Here is an 18,218-nt window from a genome sequence, read left to right on the forward strand (position 1 = left end):
CTGGATGGATGGCGGACGCCGCTGTGAAAAACGAGGGTCAGGGGCGCCTGTGCAATGTGGGTGTGGGGATGCTTTAAATTGTCTGCCACTTCCATGATGACTCATCCCCTCCGTGGGTCTGGAGAACTTTCTGCAGACAAACAAGTTAAACGCTTTGCCGTTGGAGCGCAAAGACAAATTGAGTACGGCTCGGAACGTATTAAAGTCCCTTTAATGGCATTGCATGAAGAACTGCTGCTGTGCATTGTGGGTCAATTGCAGTCAAAGTCAACGCACTGGAAACACGGAGTCAACATTAAATTCAATGATGGTGACTTCATCCATCGTCTCTGCAGACAGCATGTGATGATGTCATCCCCGCAGGGTTCTTTTATTTATTATTCATGTTGTGTTGGTCTGCCTTCACTAGTTATCATGTTGAACCCAAGAATGTTTTCATTTCAAGACCAACTGGGAGAACATTATTTGGAATATAAATGGCGCTTTTTAGAGAAATAAAGACAAACTGGTTCTCTTCTCTTGCTGTATTTAATTTGCGGGTACTTACACTTACATTTCGGCTGTCTTTGTGCTCACAGTAGAGGGGACACAACACAGAGTAAACATTGTACACATACACACGCACGCACGCACACGCACACACACACACACACACACACACGCAATCATTTGCACGTTCTCAAATTTGACGCGTCAAAAACAAAAAATGCATGGTCTGCTGCAATGCTCGCTCAAATTTAGGTTCACGATTTAACGCTATATGAATACCAAATATACTTACAAAACACGTTCAACAAGTCCACCCAGAAGAGTAGAAAATAATAAGTCAATCAAATCTACATATTTTTCCGGTCTTGTCAAATAAATGCAAATAATGCACATTTTCTTAACGGCTTTCGATTTAAGAGGAAGAAAGAGAAGCACACGGTTACCATGACGACCTGCCAGGTGAGTGATAACCAGCTGATGTTGGCGACAGTCTTTGGGCTCCTATGGCTATGATGGACACACCCCCACCCTTTACACCTACAACTTCAAAGATGAGTGATTTATTGATTGATGACATCATTTCAGTCCCCTCCCACCGCCTTTACGTTCAATGGGTACAGGCTAAGCAGGACGCTAAATCCCGCCCACCTTCATTCAGTCGCACTATTGGTTGCGCCAGATGGGACATCCGGCATGTTAATCCTCCGACATGGCGTGCCACTTGGCGATCTGGCGGCGCGGGTGCTCGCAGATCTCCCGCCAGTGCTCGCCAGCAGTGCCTGCTGCTGACGTACCCATCGCCAGGCGCCCGAGGACCGGCTTCAGGCGGCGGGATTTGCCCTCATCAGAGTCCATCAGCAGCAGCTCCACGCTGGTGTCTCTCAACCCCTCTTCGGAGGGCAGGTCAAAGGTGAAGGGCTCGTTGAAGACGGGGTTGGGGGCGTACTTCTTCACATGGGTCTTCTTTTTACACACCCGCTTCTTTCCGTGGTAAAGGTTGACTTTTACGTACGGATCTATGACGGAAGGAGCAGGACAAGAAGGACGTCAGGGAATCAATAAAATGGTGTTTGTCTTGCAGCGCTTGCAGACTCAAGCGATTCTTTAAGAGGATCAATACAGCGATCAATAGGACACATATGGATGTTCTTAATGATGTGTGTGTGTGTGTGTGTGTGTGTGTGTGTGTGTGTGTGTGTGTGTGTGTGTGTGTGTTTCTGTGTGTGCGTGTGTGCGTGTGTGTGCGTGTGTGTGTGTGTCTGTGTGTGTGTGTCACATAAGTGCTCTCGACCACAACCCGATTTGATTACAGCACTGCACTGCTGGTGTTACTACGGCAACCCAGCATCCCCGTTCTACACCAATGAACCCCAGTTTGGATCTTTTTCATTCAAGGCTACAAAGTCACAGCGAGCGCACCTGTGGGTCCGTTGTTGTCAGTCTTGGGCAGGTGACGGGCCTTGAGGACGACCACAGTCAGAGTGTTGGTGGTGGACTGGTAGCACAAGGAGAGGAGCAGTTCGCCTCGGCCAGAGGACACCTGTGTGGACAACAAGATAAGACTTACAGCAGAGTTTCTCAAACTGTGGCTTCAGCTAGTGGTACGCCAAAGAATCACTTAATTAAATATTCAAACATAGTGTTACTGTTCAAACTGTGTAATGTTACAGTGGTCAAAGTATTTAATGTACTTGTTAAATAAACACCACTGCCTGGTTTCTAGTGAATATTTAGGCCTACTACTCCACTGTATTCTAATGTTGGTCATTTTGGTGGTACTTGGAGAGCCAAGTGTTTTCTGAGGTGGAACTTGGTGAAAAAAAGTTTGCCAACCACTGACTTAGAAGAAAAGAGCTATCCCACCAGACACATTTCGAAGTTCTCCCTGAAGCCTTGGATCATATCAGAAGCTTTAAACATAATACAGCTCATATTCCCCTCTGACACTGATTGTACTCTCTAATTACAAATATTTTATTATAACACGGCACGTTTAGGAGCTCGACAGAATCTATGAGGAGTTTGTGGTTTGAGAAACATCATACTGGAACTAAACCGTACCGACCAGCCGACCACTGATCAATGGAGGTATCACTCTGTCAATTCAATACACCCTTGGGGTTGTAATATGTAGTCTCCTATTCCCTGGCACTCTGGAAGTGCACTTTAGTGTAGTGTTTCCAAAGCACAAGGCACATATTTTACATTCAGGAAATCTCACAGCACACCACCAAACAAAAGTGCTTTAGAAAGTATACGCCCTGGTTCGTTATGCACTTTCTAATGGAAGAGCATGTCATCATTGTTCTGCCTATCACATCGCTAGAATAGATAGATTAAAAAAGGTACATTTTCCGGTCATTTTGCTGGAATAGGATAATTTCCACACAAATGTGCCACAGCACGGTAGTTGAAAATCATGGCTTTGATAATGTATTGAAAAGAGCTGATGGCTGTGCTATATTATCATAATGCAGTAGGGGTCAGTTTGATACATTTTGTGCATCAAATATGCTAAAACCAATCCAATGTAGGTCTGAACAAAACATCCACATCTTAGTCTTGTGACAAAGCAAATTACTGTAGTGTGTTAGTAAATGATCTAATAATATATACTGTGTTAATAATGATTTCCTTTTGTTTTTACAATATTCTGAGAGCTAACAAAAATACTAATGAGGGTCCTAAGGCCTCACTTTGGACACCCCTGTATGGTCCCAAAGCATGCCCCCTCGTGGATGGGAGTAGAATGACAGAGAAATACTTGCTCTGGTGCTCACCTTGATATTTCTCTTGATGATTTCCCGGCTCATCAGCACTCGGCCCTCAGACAGGTCGATTCCTGACAGTGGCACCAGCGTCTCGCCGATGACCTCGTCCCGGGAAAACCTGTCAAAGCTCAGCACCATGAACTGGAGGGCCAGTTCCGACACCCTGGCCAGCGGGATTCCGTAGAAGCTGAATGTCTCATCAAACATTGGGTCCAGTGTCTTCCTCAGGACTCTGGTCTTCACCCGGTGCTTCTTTTCCGGCAGCAGCGTCAGCTTGATGTAAGGGTCAGAGGTCAGCGACTGCTCATCAGTCGGACTCAGGCCATGGGCTTCCTGGATTGAAAATCAATCAGTCAGGCATTTTTTTGTACAAAAAGTAGGAGAATGGACTTGAAGATACCTTAATATGGACAATGAAGGCCTTCTTCTCTGGTTGGTACTCCAAGGCAAAGTGGAGGGTCCCAAGCCTTCCCTCCCGGTCCCCCACCTGGGACTTGTCCACAGACGGAGTAGGTGCCTGGCTGGTGAGGGTGCTGGACGGCGAAGGGGGGTCCCGGCGGTCTGTCACTCCAGGCTGGGTGAAACCGGTGTGTGGTGAGGGCAGCTCCAGGTCAGGGGAGCTGCGCACCTTGTGGTGGTGGAAGGGTTTGGTGGTGAAGTTGCCGTTTAGGTCTCGTTTCTCCAGGTCCAGATGGAGGTCCGCCCTGGACCCGTCTGGGCTCAGCTTGGGGCTCGGCGGCAGGTTTCCATTCACGTCCGTTTTGCTAGCTTCTTTGGCCAGCGCGGCGGCAGATGCAGCAAACTTTTTCTTGCTGCTGAGGCTCTCGGGGTAGATGTCCACCCCTTTGAGCATGTGCACAAACTTGTACGGGGGCGTCTTTTGGCTTTTGGTGTTTTTGCGCTGGCAGCAGATCCATGCAAAGGCCGAAGCGGTGAAGACGAGTCCGAAGACGCTCACCACTGCAACACCTGCTGGGACCGTGACTGTAGAACAGCACAGAAGGGGTAATAATTGCAATTAACAATGAAGTCCCACACAAAATACATAAAACCATTCCATACAATGCAGTAAAAGTAACAGTTAAAGGATAACAAAATAAAACATAAACAATACAAAATCAAATCCAAGTGAATTGGAATGTGGGACTGGTTTGACTGTCCAGCAGCAATGATTTAAGGCTAAGTAGTTTCATAGGACAATGTGAAACCTTTACCTGTTCAAATGTGGGTTTTGGTTTAAGTTTATTTTGAACACGCATACAGTTTCAATATGATACATCGCATGATTACAGTTTTTCATTACAACATGTCCATTTTCCATTTTATAGCAATTACTAACCCATTTATTCACTTCCTGTTCTCAAATAGTACACAATTTAAATCCATACATAATAAATAGTAACATTCTCAATAAATAGTTAAATAAGCTGTAATTCACATAATAAAATAAACAAGATTATCTAATTGTTCAACAAAGTTTAAAATGTTTGTCAGTATTATTGTTCTTTGTGCTATGTAAACACTTGCTTAAACTGGATCATATTAGTAGTTTGATTTATTTGCTTAATCCATTCCATAATTTAATTCCACATAGTGACATACTTGAGGTCTTAAGTGTTGTACGTGCATACAAATGTTTTAAGTTACATTTTTCTCTAAGGTTATATTTCTCTCTTTTTTGTTCAGAAGAATTGATGTACATTTTTGGGTAGAAGGTTATACTTTGCTTTGTGCATCATTTCAGCTGTTTGCAAACGCACCAAGTCATTGAATTTGAAGTATTTTGATTCAATTAAAATAGTGTTTAAAGGTTCTCGATAGCAAAGGTAATGTATTATTCTAACTGACCTTTAGAATTATACAATAAAAACGATTAGAGAATAAAGTGTATTTTGTAGTTATTTTCATATATCTCTACATTCAAATATGGTAACACTAGCGAGCAGTAGAGAATAGGGAGTATTTTTTTTCCAGGACTAATTTTGCTCTATTCATTATTTACGTATTTATTGTCGAATTGGGATTTCTGTTTATGGTGCCATTCAAGTCATGTGTGTTAGAGGTGCAGGGATTTATACAAATATCAATATTATCAATAACAGAGTAGCGTCGTGTCGAATCAAGACAAGCATGAAGAGAACAATATTTTCAGTATCCATCTGTGTTTAATTTTCATAAATATAAATTTTTTTGTTGCGTTGTTCAAAAAAAATAAAAAATTGTTGCGTTGTTCAAATATATATGTATAATTCTAACATATTCATTAGTGCTGTCAAAAGATTATTTTTAATCAGATTGAGCAAACTCTTGAATGTTGAATAGTCTAAATTTTTAACAGGTATTTACTCCCTCGCATATTTTAAACCAACTTTATAAAAAAGAACATAATATGTGGACACAAATGCAGTTTTAGTGTCAAAATGTCAAATGGAAAATGTTTTAAATGCTTTACTTGAATGCATGTCATTTATTTGCTCAAAACCTTTTACAGTTGTGTCTAAAGTCCAGTCAAAGCGCATTTTTACATATAATTTGCCAGCGAGAACATCGGTCAAACTGATGTATACATTGTACGTATCACTGACCGTGTAACAACCGGCGCCACCTTTCAGGCAATCATCCATGTTTAAAGTAAAGGAGCATGGACGGTCAAAATATATTGCGTGATAAATCTGCATATACACATGATTAATGCAATAATTTGTTGTGATTAATACATGTGTTAACTCTATTTTTGACAGCTAATATTCACAAGTTATATATTGTTTACAAAAAAGGAGGGTTTTCTGCGCAGAAATCCAAATAATTTGATTGAGAGACAATATAATTTTACAATTGTATCTAATTAAAGGGAATCAAGTAGATCACTGTTATTGGCTAGCCGAAAAAATATATGTATGTTTTAATCAAAAAGCTGTAAATTAGTGGGGAAGCAAATGCTAAACTGCTAATAACAAATTATTCTGTTGATATTGTTATATTTGGTCTGCGATGAGGCTGGGGCAGCTGGGATAGGCTGCATCCACCCCCGCGACCCCGATAGGGACCAGCAGTAGAAAATGGATGGATGGATGTTATATTTTGTTAGATTGTTGTGGTTAGGGGAGGGCAGGTGAGGCAGAGCTTCACTTATGATGACAAAAAAATAATGATAAGATGAACTAAATATTAAAGAAATATCTGTTACAAATGTTTTTTCCCTATGTTTCCAACCGTTTTTTAACATTTTCTGAAATAAAAATCTTAAAATTTGCTAATTTCTTGATCAAATACAAAGCGGAAACCCAAAAAATGAGGGTACTGTAAGTCTCTTCTTGGCTTAGTGCGTGACACTCTTGGTGCACTTTGCTCAGCACTGAGGGCACTTGCCTCAATACAGGGTATGGAAACCTTTGAGTAGGCTGCTGCGAGTCTTTCCTCTCAGCTTAAGTGCGCAAGTAAGTGTTCTTCCTGAGTGTGCTAAGAACATGCGGTCGTTTCTGTCAGTATGTGGCCAACATTATGTTATTACTGTAAAAGTGGCATCATTATTCTTACTTAATGGACAATAAAATACAAACAAAGGATACAGAGAGGGGTGTTGCTTCTCTTCCCCACCAAGAAGTGGTGTGGGCGTACGTTAGTTAACGGGTGCTAGTGCCTGCCATCTGTCAATAACAAAGCACAGCTAACAAAACCTGCTCAGTGGCCTTGTGGTTAGAGTGTCCGCTCTGAGATCGGTAGGTCGTGAATTCAAACCACGGCCGAGTCATACCAAAGACTATAAAAATGGGACCCATTACCTCCCTGCTTGGCACTCAGCATCAAGAGTTGGAATTGAGGGTTTATTCACCAAAGTGATTCCCGAGCGCGGCCACCGCTGCTGCTCACTGCTCCCCTCACCTCCCAGGGAGTGGAACAAGGGGATGGGTCAAATGCAGAGGTTAATTTCACCACACCTAGTGTGTATGTGACTATCAGTGGTACTTTGACTTTACGGTGGGTGGGATCTTAGTGCGAAACAACATTACAAAGCAGCTGACAGACTTTTATAACTGAAAGAAAATAAGGAGGACTTTGCCATTGTAACAGCTGCTTCCTGGAATACATAAGCGCATGGGATTCAAATAAAAGGTATGGTTTTCAGTTTCATGAAAAAAATTAGATGCAATGGAAAAGTATTTAGAAGACATTTTCACTGTAATTGAAGTATTTGCTTTTTCTTGATATCCCCATAATGAGCAGTTTTTGTTAACATTGATTAGTGCACAAAAAGTTAAAAGTTTGAAAAAGGTATGAAGCTGTCACACTGTATTGTTGCATTCAATATGTTAATATGGTGATAGAAATACTGGTTTCTTTGTTGCTTTCCTAAAATCATTCAATTCTCTTGAAAAATGTCGGTATTGGTAATACGAGCCCTGTGTTCTTCCCCTACTGCGTGCAACATCTTTGTGTCGTCTTGTGCAGGATTAAATCCAACAAGACACTCCTGAGGAGGTTCAGTAATTCAAAAGAAACAAAAAATGCCATGACAGGATAATGTATATTTTCTGCTGGATATGCTCTCTATTTTATGCTGCCCTTTTTGTTGTTGTTGTTGTTTTGTTTTGTTTTGCTGCAGCTGTTACATTGGGATTTGTTATGTATTGTATATATTATATACAAATATAATATAATAATATATCAGTATATATTATATACTGTATATATAATATGTAAATATTACATATATGTTATACTTTATATTGCTACTATGGTAAATTTTTAGTCTTCTTAATACCTGCATTATCCTTTCCATCCTTTGTAAACTGAGCTACTGTGTGGAACAATTTCCCTTGTGGATCAATAAAGTTTGTCTAAGTCTAAGTTGTGTTTTTGGACTTTTTCACCCGATAGCAAAAGAGCAAACGGTATGTTATGAAACACCCAAAAGGGGATTGATGCTGTTTTTAGTGTTGATGCTGTGCCACTGAGGGGACTATTTGGATGTTTAACATCATTATTCTGATCAGATACACTTTCATTCTTGTCCACGGTACTTCGCTTGGATTATCGACCGGGGACCAGAATGCTGTAGCTTTTGTGTCCAAGTGTGACTCAACAGTTTAACGCCCAGGCCTGACGGCTCCATTGCAATGAGGGTTATAAAGTATCTGTGCAGGTCTTTTTTCCTGCTTTTCTTCAGCCAAAAAGAGCCCAACGAGGAGAGAAAGAAACAGAGCGACTGATGCTCTTTTTGAAAATATGTGTAATGTAAACGTAACATTTATTTAATGGACAACTGGTCTTAATGTGCGTTGATCAGCTGCCCCGCCCTAGCGTGTGTAGCTTAGTTGTTACTGCGTAGAACAACATCAACTCACTAATATGGCATTTATGACATGACAAGCAGGCATCTACTTGGATATTTTGTGGGTGACAACAGGCAGTGTGAGGGCTTGGATGATAAAACTCACAAGTAGATACCAAAAATAAAGCCAGCGAAATACAGCAATAAAGATGTTATTGCCAATAGTACAATAGGCTTTATGAAAAACACACAACATAAAAAGAAAGCTTGACTCAAACACAGCAGCCATTTTGAAGTACCAAGAAAATGTGCTACATGAGATGAATTCATGATAACTCTGGGCAGCAAAAGATTCCAGACTCACCGGGCTGGGCTCCGTCCTCCAGCATCGTTGGAGCCATGGATGCTGTCTGAGGTTCTGATGGCTCCGAAGTACCAGACGTTGAATTCCACTGATGATGAGGAAGAAGAGGATGGATGCTGGAAGCTGGAAGTACCCGAGATGGAGAAGGTTGTTTGGTCTCTCTCCACTACTGCTTTTCCTCTGTGTGTGCGTGTGAGTGTGTGTGTGTGTGCGTGTGTTTTTGCACAGAGGTGGCGACACCCACACCCCACCCTCCCTCATCTTCACCCACACGCTCACCCCTCCCTCCCTAATGTGCTGAGCTCATCGGTGTGCTGACGCAGTCGTGACGTAAGGGCTGCCAAGCATTAATCCGCAGATGGACCAATGCATTTTCGGAAGGAGCGTGCATCTCTAATAAAAATGTTTTGGTACGCGCAGTAACCATGGCAATATTTGATTTGGTTTAAAGAGCATGCTTGAAAAAGCGGGAAGTGCATCTTGACAGCCGTACACTGTCAAATATTGCTATGCTGACATCTGGTGTTCAGAAAGTAAAATGCAGCGTTTTGTATTTAAAAATCATGGAAAATTCCAAAGACTTTGTTGCAATGTTTGTGTTTGTTCCTCCCGGGTTAAAACAAAAGTTCCATGCATCCATCCATGCATCCGTTTTCTACCGACTGTCCCTCTTGAGGTTGCAGGGGGGCTGGAGCCTATCCCAGCTGCATTCGGGCGGAAGGCAGGACAAGTCGCCACCTCATCGCAGGGCCAACACAGATAGACAACATTCACTTTCACATTCACACACTAGGGCCAATTTAGTCATGCCTATCAGCCTATCCCGGGGGTCAGCAACCCGCGGCCCGAAATATGCATATATATTGTGGCTCCTTGGAGCGTTTTCAAAAATGTGTGAAAATGGAAAAAGATGAAAAAAAAATTATAATTTAGTTTTACTATGGTTTCTGTCGAAGGACAAACATGACACAAACCTTCTTAAATGTTAGAAATCCTACTGTTTATGTTATACTAGTGGTTAGAGTGTCCGCCCTGAGATCGGTAGGTCGTGAGTTCAGTCATACCAAAGACTATAAAAATGGGACCCATTACCTCCCTGCTTCACACTCAGCATCAAGGGCTGGAATTGGGGGTTAAATCACCAAAAATGATTACTGGGCACGGCCACCGCTGTTGCTCACTGCTGTGTGTGTAGGGTGGGGAGGCGGGGGGGTGTATTTTGTAGCGTCCCGGAAGAGTTAGTGCTGCAAAGGGTTCTGGGTATTTGTTCTGTTGTGTTTATGTTGTGTTACGGTGCGGATGTTCTCCCGAAATGTGTTTGTCATTCTTGTTTGGTGTGGGTTCACAGTGTGCCGTATATTTCTAACAGTGTTAAAGTTGTTTATACGGTCACCCTCAGTGTAACCTGTATCGCTGTTGATCAAGTATGTGTTGCATTCACATGTGTGGGCGTATAGAAGCTGCACATATCTTGTGACTGGGCCGGCACGTTGTTAGAATGGATGAAAAGCGGACGTGACAACAGCTCGTAGAGGACGTTAAAGGCAGTGCCTTTAAGGCACGCCCCCAAAACTGTGGTCCGGGTGGACTACGAGATATAATGACTGATGAACACCTTTGTTCGATAATTAAGGTTGCCTCAGCTCAAAGCCTGAGCCCCGACATTAATGAACTAGCATCCAAGAAAAGATGCCAGGTATCTGGCTTGGGCACATCAGATTAGATCAGTGTGTTGCAAACTGAGCAGTTTAAAGTCCTGAATGGTAGGTTTATTCATTGTTATTTTATTTTCAAATGTATTAGCCTGTGGAAAAAGTTAATGTTGATATTTACCTCAGAAGTCTGCAAATAGAAAAGAGGCATTACATTTTTATTTAAATTGTATTTGATATGCCATTAATATTTTTTAATTATTATAATTATTATTTGAAACTCGATTTTGCATGTCACTATACAGTTATATAAGCCTTGCTTGTTCAATATTCAATGCAAAACTTGTTTGGGTCCCTATTAAAAGGTTAATTTGTTCAACCTTGGCCCGCGGCTTTGTTCAGTTTTAAATTTTGGCCCACTCTGTATTTGAGTTTGACACCCCTGAATTAAGTCATAGTAGGGCGGTTTGTTTTTGTGTACCTAAACGATGTACTGATTTTTTCTCCTTCCATGGAACAACACTGTCAACATGTCCATCAGGAATTTTTATTTATTTATTTTGCCTTTCATTCACAATCCTTATGTAAGACAAGAACACGTATGTTTTTCCTTTTTTATGCATTCTAAATATTAATTAAATGTGATAAAAAGTCTGCTTACAATGGAGCCTTTGAGAGTCAATCTATTCTGCCAATAAAGCCCTTAAAAACATTCAAACACCTCCATTAAGGTTTTATATACATGCTGTAAGTATATATGTAGTAACAGGCATATTTATAACAATATTCTATATTTACTAATTTTGCTAATTTTAATTTAAAAAATGCATCAGGACGTTCGCTTTTTTTTTTCTTTAATAACATCACCGATTACTCCTCTCTGAAAAGCCACCTTATCGTGATGGAGGAGATTGCGTGTCCCAATGACCTTGGAGCTGTGTTGTCCGGGGGATTCTATGCTATGCCCCCTGCTAGTGTCTCCCAAGACAAACAGGTCCTAGGTGAGGGACCAGACAAAGAGCAACTTGAAGACCTCTATGGAAAGTCAAAACCAATATATATATATATATATATATATATATATATATATATCTATATATATATATATATATAGATATATATATATATATATATATTGTGGCAAATGCAAGAAACACAGCGTTGTTTCTTTGAGGTCTTTATTGTATGACTGCCAACATAAGAATACACAATAAAACACAATATGCACTTTTATAGTGTGCCCAAGAAGGTACATAAAACCACACCCATTCTGCTGAGTGTGAGCATGGTCCACAAATCCTTGGCTCTTACGAATCGTCCCGAATGAGACGGCTACGATGGGTTGGTGTAGTACAGAGAAACCAGCTTTGTTTACATGGCGGTCCCATTATGGATGAGTCTAGTTGTCTCTTTTGGAGGTCATCACCATCATTGGTTACCCCCCCCCCCCCCCCCCCGAACACCCAGACAGCAAGTTATGGGGAAAAGAAAACCTGTCACTCGCCTGCCGTAACGGCTACAATGTCCATCCTGCGAAGCGGGTGTGCCTTGTGGAGCAGAACAAACATCAGGGTCCGGGAGAGACGAAAGACATTCAACCCGAACAGATTTTGGGGGGCGACCTCGGCGGGGGACTTGGCCCGGCAGTATCTCTTCACCTGCAACACAATGCGCCGGTTTAAGTCTGTCCAGAGAAACGCATTCCTTGCGCCCGCCCATATCCAGCACAAAGTTTTTAGGACCGCGTTCCAGCACCCTAAATGGGCCATCGTAAGGCGGTTGGAGGGGCGAACGGTGGGCGTCGTGACGTACGAAGACAAAACGGGCAGATTTAAGCTCCGATGGCACAAACGACTTAGGGAAACAGTGGTGAATCGGGCCGGGAGCCAAGGACCCCCTCGACAAAAAGGGAAACGGTCGCGGGGTACCACCCTCAGGTAAAAATTCCCCCGGAACGAGTAGTGGCTGACCGAACACCAATTCAGCGGGGGCCGCTGCAAGATCCTCTTTAGGGGCTGAGCGCAACCCGAGCATAACCCAAGGTAAACGGTCAATCCAATTGCTATCAACGAGCGCCGCACGCAAAGCCGCCTTAAGCGACCGGTGAAAACGTTCACATAAGCCGTTAGCTTGGGGATGGTAGGCTGTAGTACGGTGCACCTGCACACCCAAGGACTGGGCCAACTCTGACCAAAGCTCCGACACAAACTGGGATCCCCTGTCTGAGGTGATATCAGACGGCGTGCCAAAACGCGCAACCCAGGCTGACAGAAACGCGCGAGCAACGTCTACCGAGGCAGTGGAGGAAAGAGGAACTGCTTCCGGCCATCTGGTGGTACGATCTACCATCGTTAGCAAATGTGTATAACCCTGCGACGGAGGGAGGGGGCCAACTAAGTCTACATGCACGTGGTCAAACCGCCTGACCGGAATCGGAAATGGTTCGAGGGCCGCCTTTGTGTGCCGGTGGACCTTGGCGCGCTGACATGCCACGCATGCGGCTGCCCACTGCCTAACATCTTTCCTAAGGCCAGGCCAAACAAACTTGGCACCAACCAACTTGACGGAAGCCCGAACGCCAGGGTGCGACAGGGAGTGTATTGCGTCAAAAACCCGGCGGCGCCAGTCTACCGGTACAACCGGCCGAGGGCGGCCAGTGGAAACATCGCAGAGGAGGGCGGGACCGCCATCCTGAACTACCACCTCCTCGAGCACTAGCGCTGTACCGTCAGTTTTGAGTGCGCGGATGTCGGGGTCGTCGGGCTCGTCAGCGGCCATTCCCGAAAAATCTAAACCGAGCTGCACGGGGCACACGAGTACGCGTGAGAGACAGTCAGCCACAGGGTTGGCCTTACCGGCCACATGCTGAATGTCCGTAGTGAACTCAGAGATGGGCGACAAGTGACGCTGCTGACGGGCTGACCAAGGCTCTGTGACCTTTGACATGGCAAACGTCAGGGGTTTGTGGTCAACAAAAGCTGTGAAGGACCGACCTTCCAACAGAAAACGAAAATGGCGTGTTGCAAGATACAGTGCCAACAACTCTCGGTCAAATACACTGTACTTCCGCTCGTTATCTCGCAGTTTACGACTGAAGAACGCAAGGGGCTGCCATACATTCGCCACCCGCTGCTCCACCACAGCGCCCACGGCGACATCAGACGCGTCCGTTGTCAAAGCCACGGGCGCCGCGGAAACAGGGTGGGCGAGGAGAGCAGCCTCTGCGAGCGCGGATTTAGCCCTATGAAAAGCTTGGACTCGCTGAGGAGACCATTCGAGGGAATCGCTTGCCTTTTTGTTCCGTAGGGCACCATAAAGAGGCTGCAGGAGGTGGGCAGCGCGAGGAAGGAACCGATTATAAAAATTAATCATGGCCAAAAATTCCTGCAGAGCTTTGACAGTGGAGGGGCGAGGAAAATCTGCCACCACTTGCACTTTTGAAGGCAAAGGGATCGCACCCAGCGACGAAATACGGTGACCTAAAAAATCAATCTCTGACAGCCCAAACTTCTTCCTACTCCTTTTCGGTAGTGCTGTGATAAAACAACTGGAATTGTGTGATGCATTACATTGTATCGTATGCATGTTCGAAATAAACTGAAACTGAACTGAACTGAACTCTGGCGTTGCAAGGAGTGAGAGACAACGGAATGGTGTGGCAATTCTTGTCGGCCCCCTGCTCAGAGCCTGTATGTTGGAATTAGGGCTGGGCAATATGGCCTTTTATTAATATCTCGATATTTTTAGGCCATGGCACAATACACGATATATATCTCGATATTTTGCCTCAGCCTTGAATTACCACTTGATGCATATAATCACAACAGTATGATGATTCTATGTGTCTACATTAAAACATCCTTGTTCATACTCCATTAATATATGCTCATGTTAAACTTTCATGCAGAGAGGGAAACCACAACTGAGTCAATTTACCAAAACTGTATTTATTAAACAGTTATTAAGCAGTGGCACAAACATTCATGTCATTTCCAAAACAGAAAGTGCAAGATTGTCAGAGACATTTTAAAACAAGCTATTAGTGCACTTTTGTGCATGATGTCACTAAGATGACATATCAAAACAACACTAAATTAAAGTGCACTTTTTGTACAGAATGCCACTACAATAGTTTAAAACAAATAAAGTGCACTTTTGTGCATGATGTCACACAAGATATTTCAATAACTGTCAAATAAAAATGAGCTGCATAATAAGAAATCAAATAGTGTATGTCCTTCGCTATGTGGTAGGTTCCTGCGGACGTTATCTCATTCTGTTGACTATTTGTTTCATACGGTGTTGATCTGGAAATGGTTGCTTGGGCATTTTGTTGGTGTGGCACCGAACGGAGATGTTGACATGCGGAGTTTCAAGCACTCTTCATTCTGTAGCGGGTGACTTTTCAAGTCATGCTACAAATTAGTAGTAATGCTACTTTTTGTAGCAACGCTTTTGCCGCATACTTGTTCGACATCTTGCCGCTTGAAGCCAAATCACCGCCAGACGATGGACCGCGTGCTGTTTTTCTTGGGAATTAATTCTTCCTTCATTTGTTACCAGATTCGCACCTTCTTTCTCTCGTATTACCACTCGCACTGCACCGCTAGCATCACAGCTAACGTTACCATTTCGCTACCTCTCTGCTCCGCGAGAGTGTGTGACGTTGCACGCGCGACAGTATGTGACGTATGTAAGAAGGTGCGCTTGTTTTAAGTCTCAGTGAGAAGGAAAGACAAGAAAGAGTGAGAAGAGCCTGTAGTGTAATGCCCACAGCTAAAAGCAACTGCCTGAGAACGTATACTCAAATATCACGATATAGTCATTTTCTATATCGCAATATATCGAGTATATTCGATATATCGCCCAGCCCTAGTTGAAATTCAACTCAGTAGACGAGAGGATAGCTTCCCTCCTCTTTCGGGTGGGGGGAAGGGTTGGGACTGTTATTTGTGCTTACGCACCAAACAGCAGCTCAGACTACCCGCCATTTTTGGATTCCCTCAAACGAGTACAGGAGAGCGCTCCCTCAGGTGATTCCCTTGTTCTGCAGGGTGACTGTCCCCCCCCTCCACTCCTCTTAGGTTAATTCGGCCCTGCCAGTGACATCCACTGACGTCACTATGTACGTCCAAATGCACAACTGTATCAAAGAGGAGAATACTGTCCAAGTCAAAATCAATGTTTGGCTTCTTTGACCATATTCTGAAATCCCAAAAAGAGGACACATATGCATGACAAGGCGGGCAGCACGCCAAGGCCAGGACTAGGTGAAAATTTGCCAATGATACTCGAACTTGCTTTATAAATAATATATTTATTAAAGTAAAGCATTTTTTCTCCTTTGTTAACAGCAGTGTTGGCGCTAGGAATTTTCAAAATGAGGTCCCAGGGACCCCATCAAGTCATAAAAATGGGGTCCCACTTTACATTTTTGGGGTCCGGTCCCACTTTTTTGTAAGCGTTTTGAAAACAAATGACAAATGTATGCATTATCCTGTTATATCTCACATTCTATATTGTGTTTTGGAAAAAGGTTGTCATACACGTTACTTAATTCATTAAAAAAGATAATACAAAAGAAAACCAATGTGCATGCATATGTAAATGTATTCAGTTATAAACATTCATTCACTTTCTTCTTTCCTTCATGGATCTAAACTTTACCGCTGCTGGTAGTTTTTTCTATGTTTTTATTTAATAAGTTGTAGGTGTATTTATTTCAGTATAAAAGTGTAAAAAGTGTTTTGCTTCAGTCATGAAATGATAATAATGGTGTGCCAGGGCAAACATACATTTTATATTCAACATTTAAATCTCTGGAGTCTACATCAACTTCAGATCTATTCCTCATTTCAAAATGTTTTATTTTTTTTATGCTGTTTGTTTGTTTTCCGCCCTTTTTTGTCAAACAAAACTATGTTTTTTATGGCAAACACACAAAATATGCAAAATCTTCCACCAAAAATATTTTTCAAAGTGGAATATTTGATGTGAAGTAATCGGAACCTTTGATAGGTCAATAATTCATAATAACATTGATTTTGATTCAATATTATGTTTTGAGCAATGACAGTTTGAAAGAAAAAAAAACAGCTTTGTTTTATTAGTCAACATTGCAACTGTTTCTAAATTACATTTCACCTTTAGGCTTTTTTATTTTACTTTTATGTTATTGTTTATTTTAATAGTATTTTTAGAATGTGCCGTGGGCTTTTAAAACATTATCTGTGGGCCGCAAATGGTAAAAAATAAAAATAAAAAATCTGCGTCCTTTCTGATTTCAATAGGTTAAAAAGACACAAAAAGTGTGTTAACGCCAACACTGGTTGACAGTATAACAAAATAAGTCAGACTTATATTCTGTAACATTCACAGTTTTGGAAAAAAAAGTGCAGAGGTAGAAATATTCAAAATAACCTCTTGTATATAATCTAAACATAAATAATGCCTCAAAACAAGTTAATTAAATTTAAACAAAAAACAGCAGACGAGCTCTCGCCCTGCACAGCTGTTTTGTGCTTTGTAGTGTCGATATGGGCTTGTAGATCGTTGGCCCCTTTATTTGCCACAGATATATACGTTCCTGCTTTGCACACAGTGCATTCTGCTTTCCATGTGTCACGGCCAGGACGAAAACACAGATACTTTTCCCGCAAATCATCCGCGAAGTTGCATTTACGTTTCGGCTTCTCTCTTGTGTTCTGTCTGTCTCTCGACTGTCTCGCTCTCTGTCTCTGCCCCTCCCTCACGAATGTTGCTGCGTGCGCACACCTTCACAATTTGTTTTGTTTTTAACGCCTTCTTAACCCTGGACGTACATTGAAAATACACGCAACCCTAACTCAAAATACCGGACATTTGAGGCATTTAAGAAACCCCGCCCGGACAGCCACGCAAAAGAGGACATGTCCGGGGAAAAGAGGACGTATGGTCAGTCTATTTCTACAGGAGGACTGTGCTCTTTGGTGAACGCCCACTACGGCTTAGCAAATAGCCCAAAGAGGGCTCCGCCTCTATTGTATGTCGTTGAGTAAAAAGTAAGGGATTTTGTAGCCAAACAGCTTATAGTCCTTCTCGTAAAGCTTGTAAAGTCTCCTCCTGTCCTCCAGGGGCACTGCTTTAAACCACTCTGACAATGACGCAAGGTACGTCACATTTTGGTAGGCTGATGGAAACTTGATGAGCTCCTGCAGGTTCAAGGACGTTATTAGTTGCAGGGCATCTTCCTGAAGCGTTTCCTGATGCCCAATAAAGTCGTACCTGAGCAGAACAAACCAACATTAGACTGGGGTTTATTTTTCAGCACTGGAGATAATGGAGAAGATAAAGAAGATGCAGTTTACTCAATGAAGCAGGGTTGACACAGGCGGTGCATCTGCCTCCAGTGAGGCTCAAATGGATATTTTTCTGTTGTCCTTGGGTCTAGCAGGTACTGGACAAAGTTATAGAAAGTGGGCTGAATGCCAGACACATATGCTTCTTCCACGTTCAACGGGGGGTCAGACTGGTTGCTGTAGCGACGCAGAAAGAGTCGGCCAAATTTTTCGTAGAAGGCCTGATTGGGGGTCAGGAACTTGTCCCGAAAGGCTGAGACAAGGCGCACAAAGGGTTCACGGACAAACATGAACTTGGTGTAGTGCTTCAACTTGGCCTGCAAGCAAAGTAAA

General features: G+C 42.8%; 2 protein-coding genes across 4 annotated transcripts in view; both read right to left on the reverse strand.

Moving 5' to 3' along the window:
• Window positions 1–202: 202 nt before the first annotated feature.
• syt4 (synaptotagmin IV) lies at window positions 203–9,111 on the reverse strand. The gene is made up of 5 exons (XM_062066858.1): window positions 8,897–9,111; window positions 3,661–4,244; window positions 3,270–3,593; window positions 1,909–2,029; window positions 203–1,505 (listed from the first exon to the last, which is right to left on the reverse strand). The coding sequence occupies exons 1-5, from the start codon at window positions 8,931–8,933 to the stop codon at window positions 1,186–1,188; spliced, it is 1,386 nt and encodes a 461-aa protein (XP_061922842.1). The 5' UTR covers window positions 8,934–9,111; the 3' UTR covers window positions 203–1,185.
• A 4,457-nt stretch (window positions 9,112–13,568) lies between these two features.
• LOC133661741 (carbohydrate sulfotransferase 12-like) overlaps window positions 13,569–18,218 on the reverse strand; it is a 33,774-nt gene continuing 29,124 nt past the window's right edge. For 2 of the 3 annotated variants that reach the window (XM_062065175.1, XM_062065176.1), the window contains exons 4-5: window positions 17,895–18,202; window positions 13,570–17,811 (exon numbers count right to left, since the gene is read on the reverse strand). In XM_062065175.1, coding sequence (XP_061921159.1) covers window positions 17,565–17,811; window positions 17,895–18,202 — 555 coding nt within the window. In that variant the 3' untranslated portion in view covers window positions 13,570–17,564. Of the gene's footprint in view, window positions 17,812–17,894; window positions 18,203–18,218 lie in introns of all 3 variants that reach the window. The other variant, XM_062065174.1, reaches the window with a different exon arrangement.

Source organism: Entelurus aequoreus, linkage group LG12, assembly GCF_033978785.1.
Source record: "Entelurus aequoreus isolate RoL-2023_Sb linkage group LG12, RoL_Eaeq_v1.1, whole genome shotgun sequence".
NCBI lineage: Eukaryota > Metazoa > Chordata > Actinopteri > Syngnathiformes > Syngnathidae > Entelurus > Entelurus aequoreus.

Bases quoted from the DNA above. Each gene is read 5' to 3' on its own strand.
- syt4 (XM_062066858.1), bottom strand. From the start codon at position 8,933: ATGGCTCCAACGATGCTGGAGGACGGAGCCCAGCCCG. The intron at 3,594-3,660 runs GTATCTTCAAGT...TTTTCAATCCAG, and splicing joins CCTTCATTGTCCATATTAAG to GAAGCCCATGGCCTGAGTCC. The intron at 2,030-3,269 runs GTGAGCACCAGA...TTGTCCACACAG, and splicing joins TCATCAAGAGAAATATCAAG to GTGTCCTCTGGCCGAGGCGA.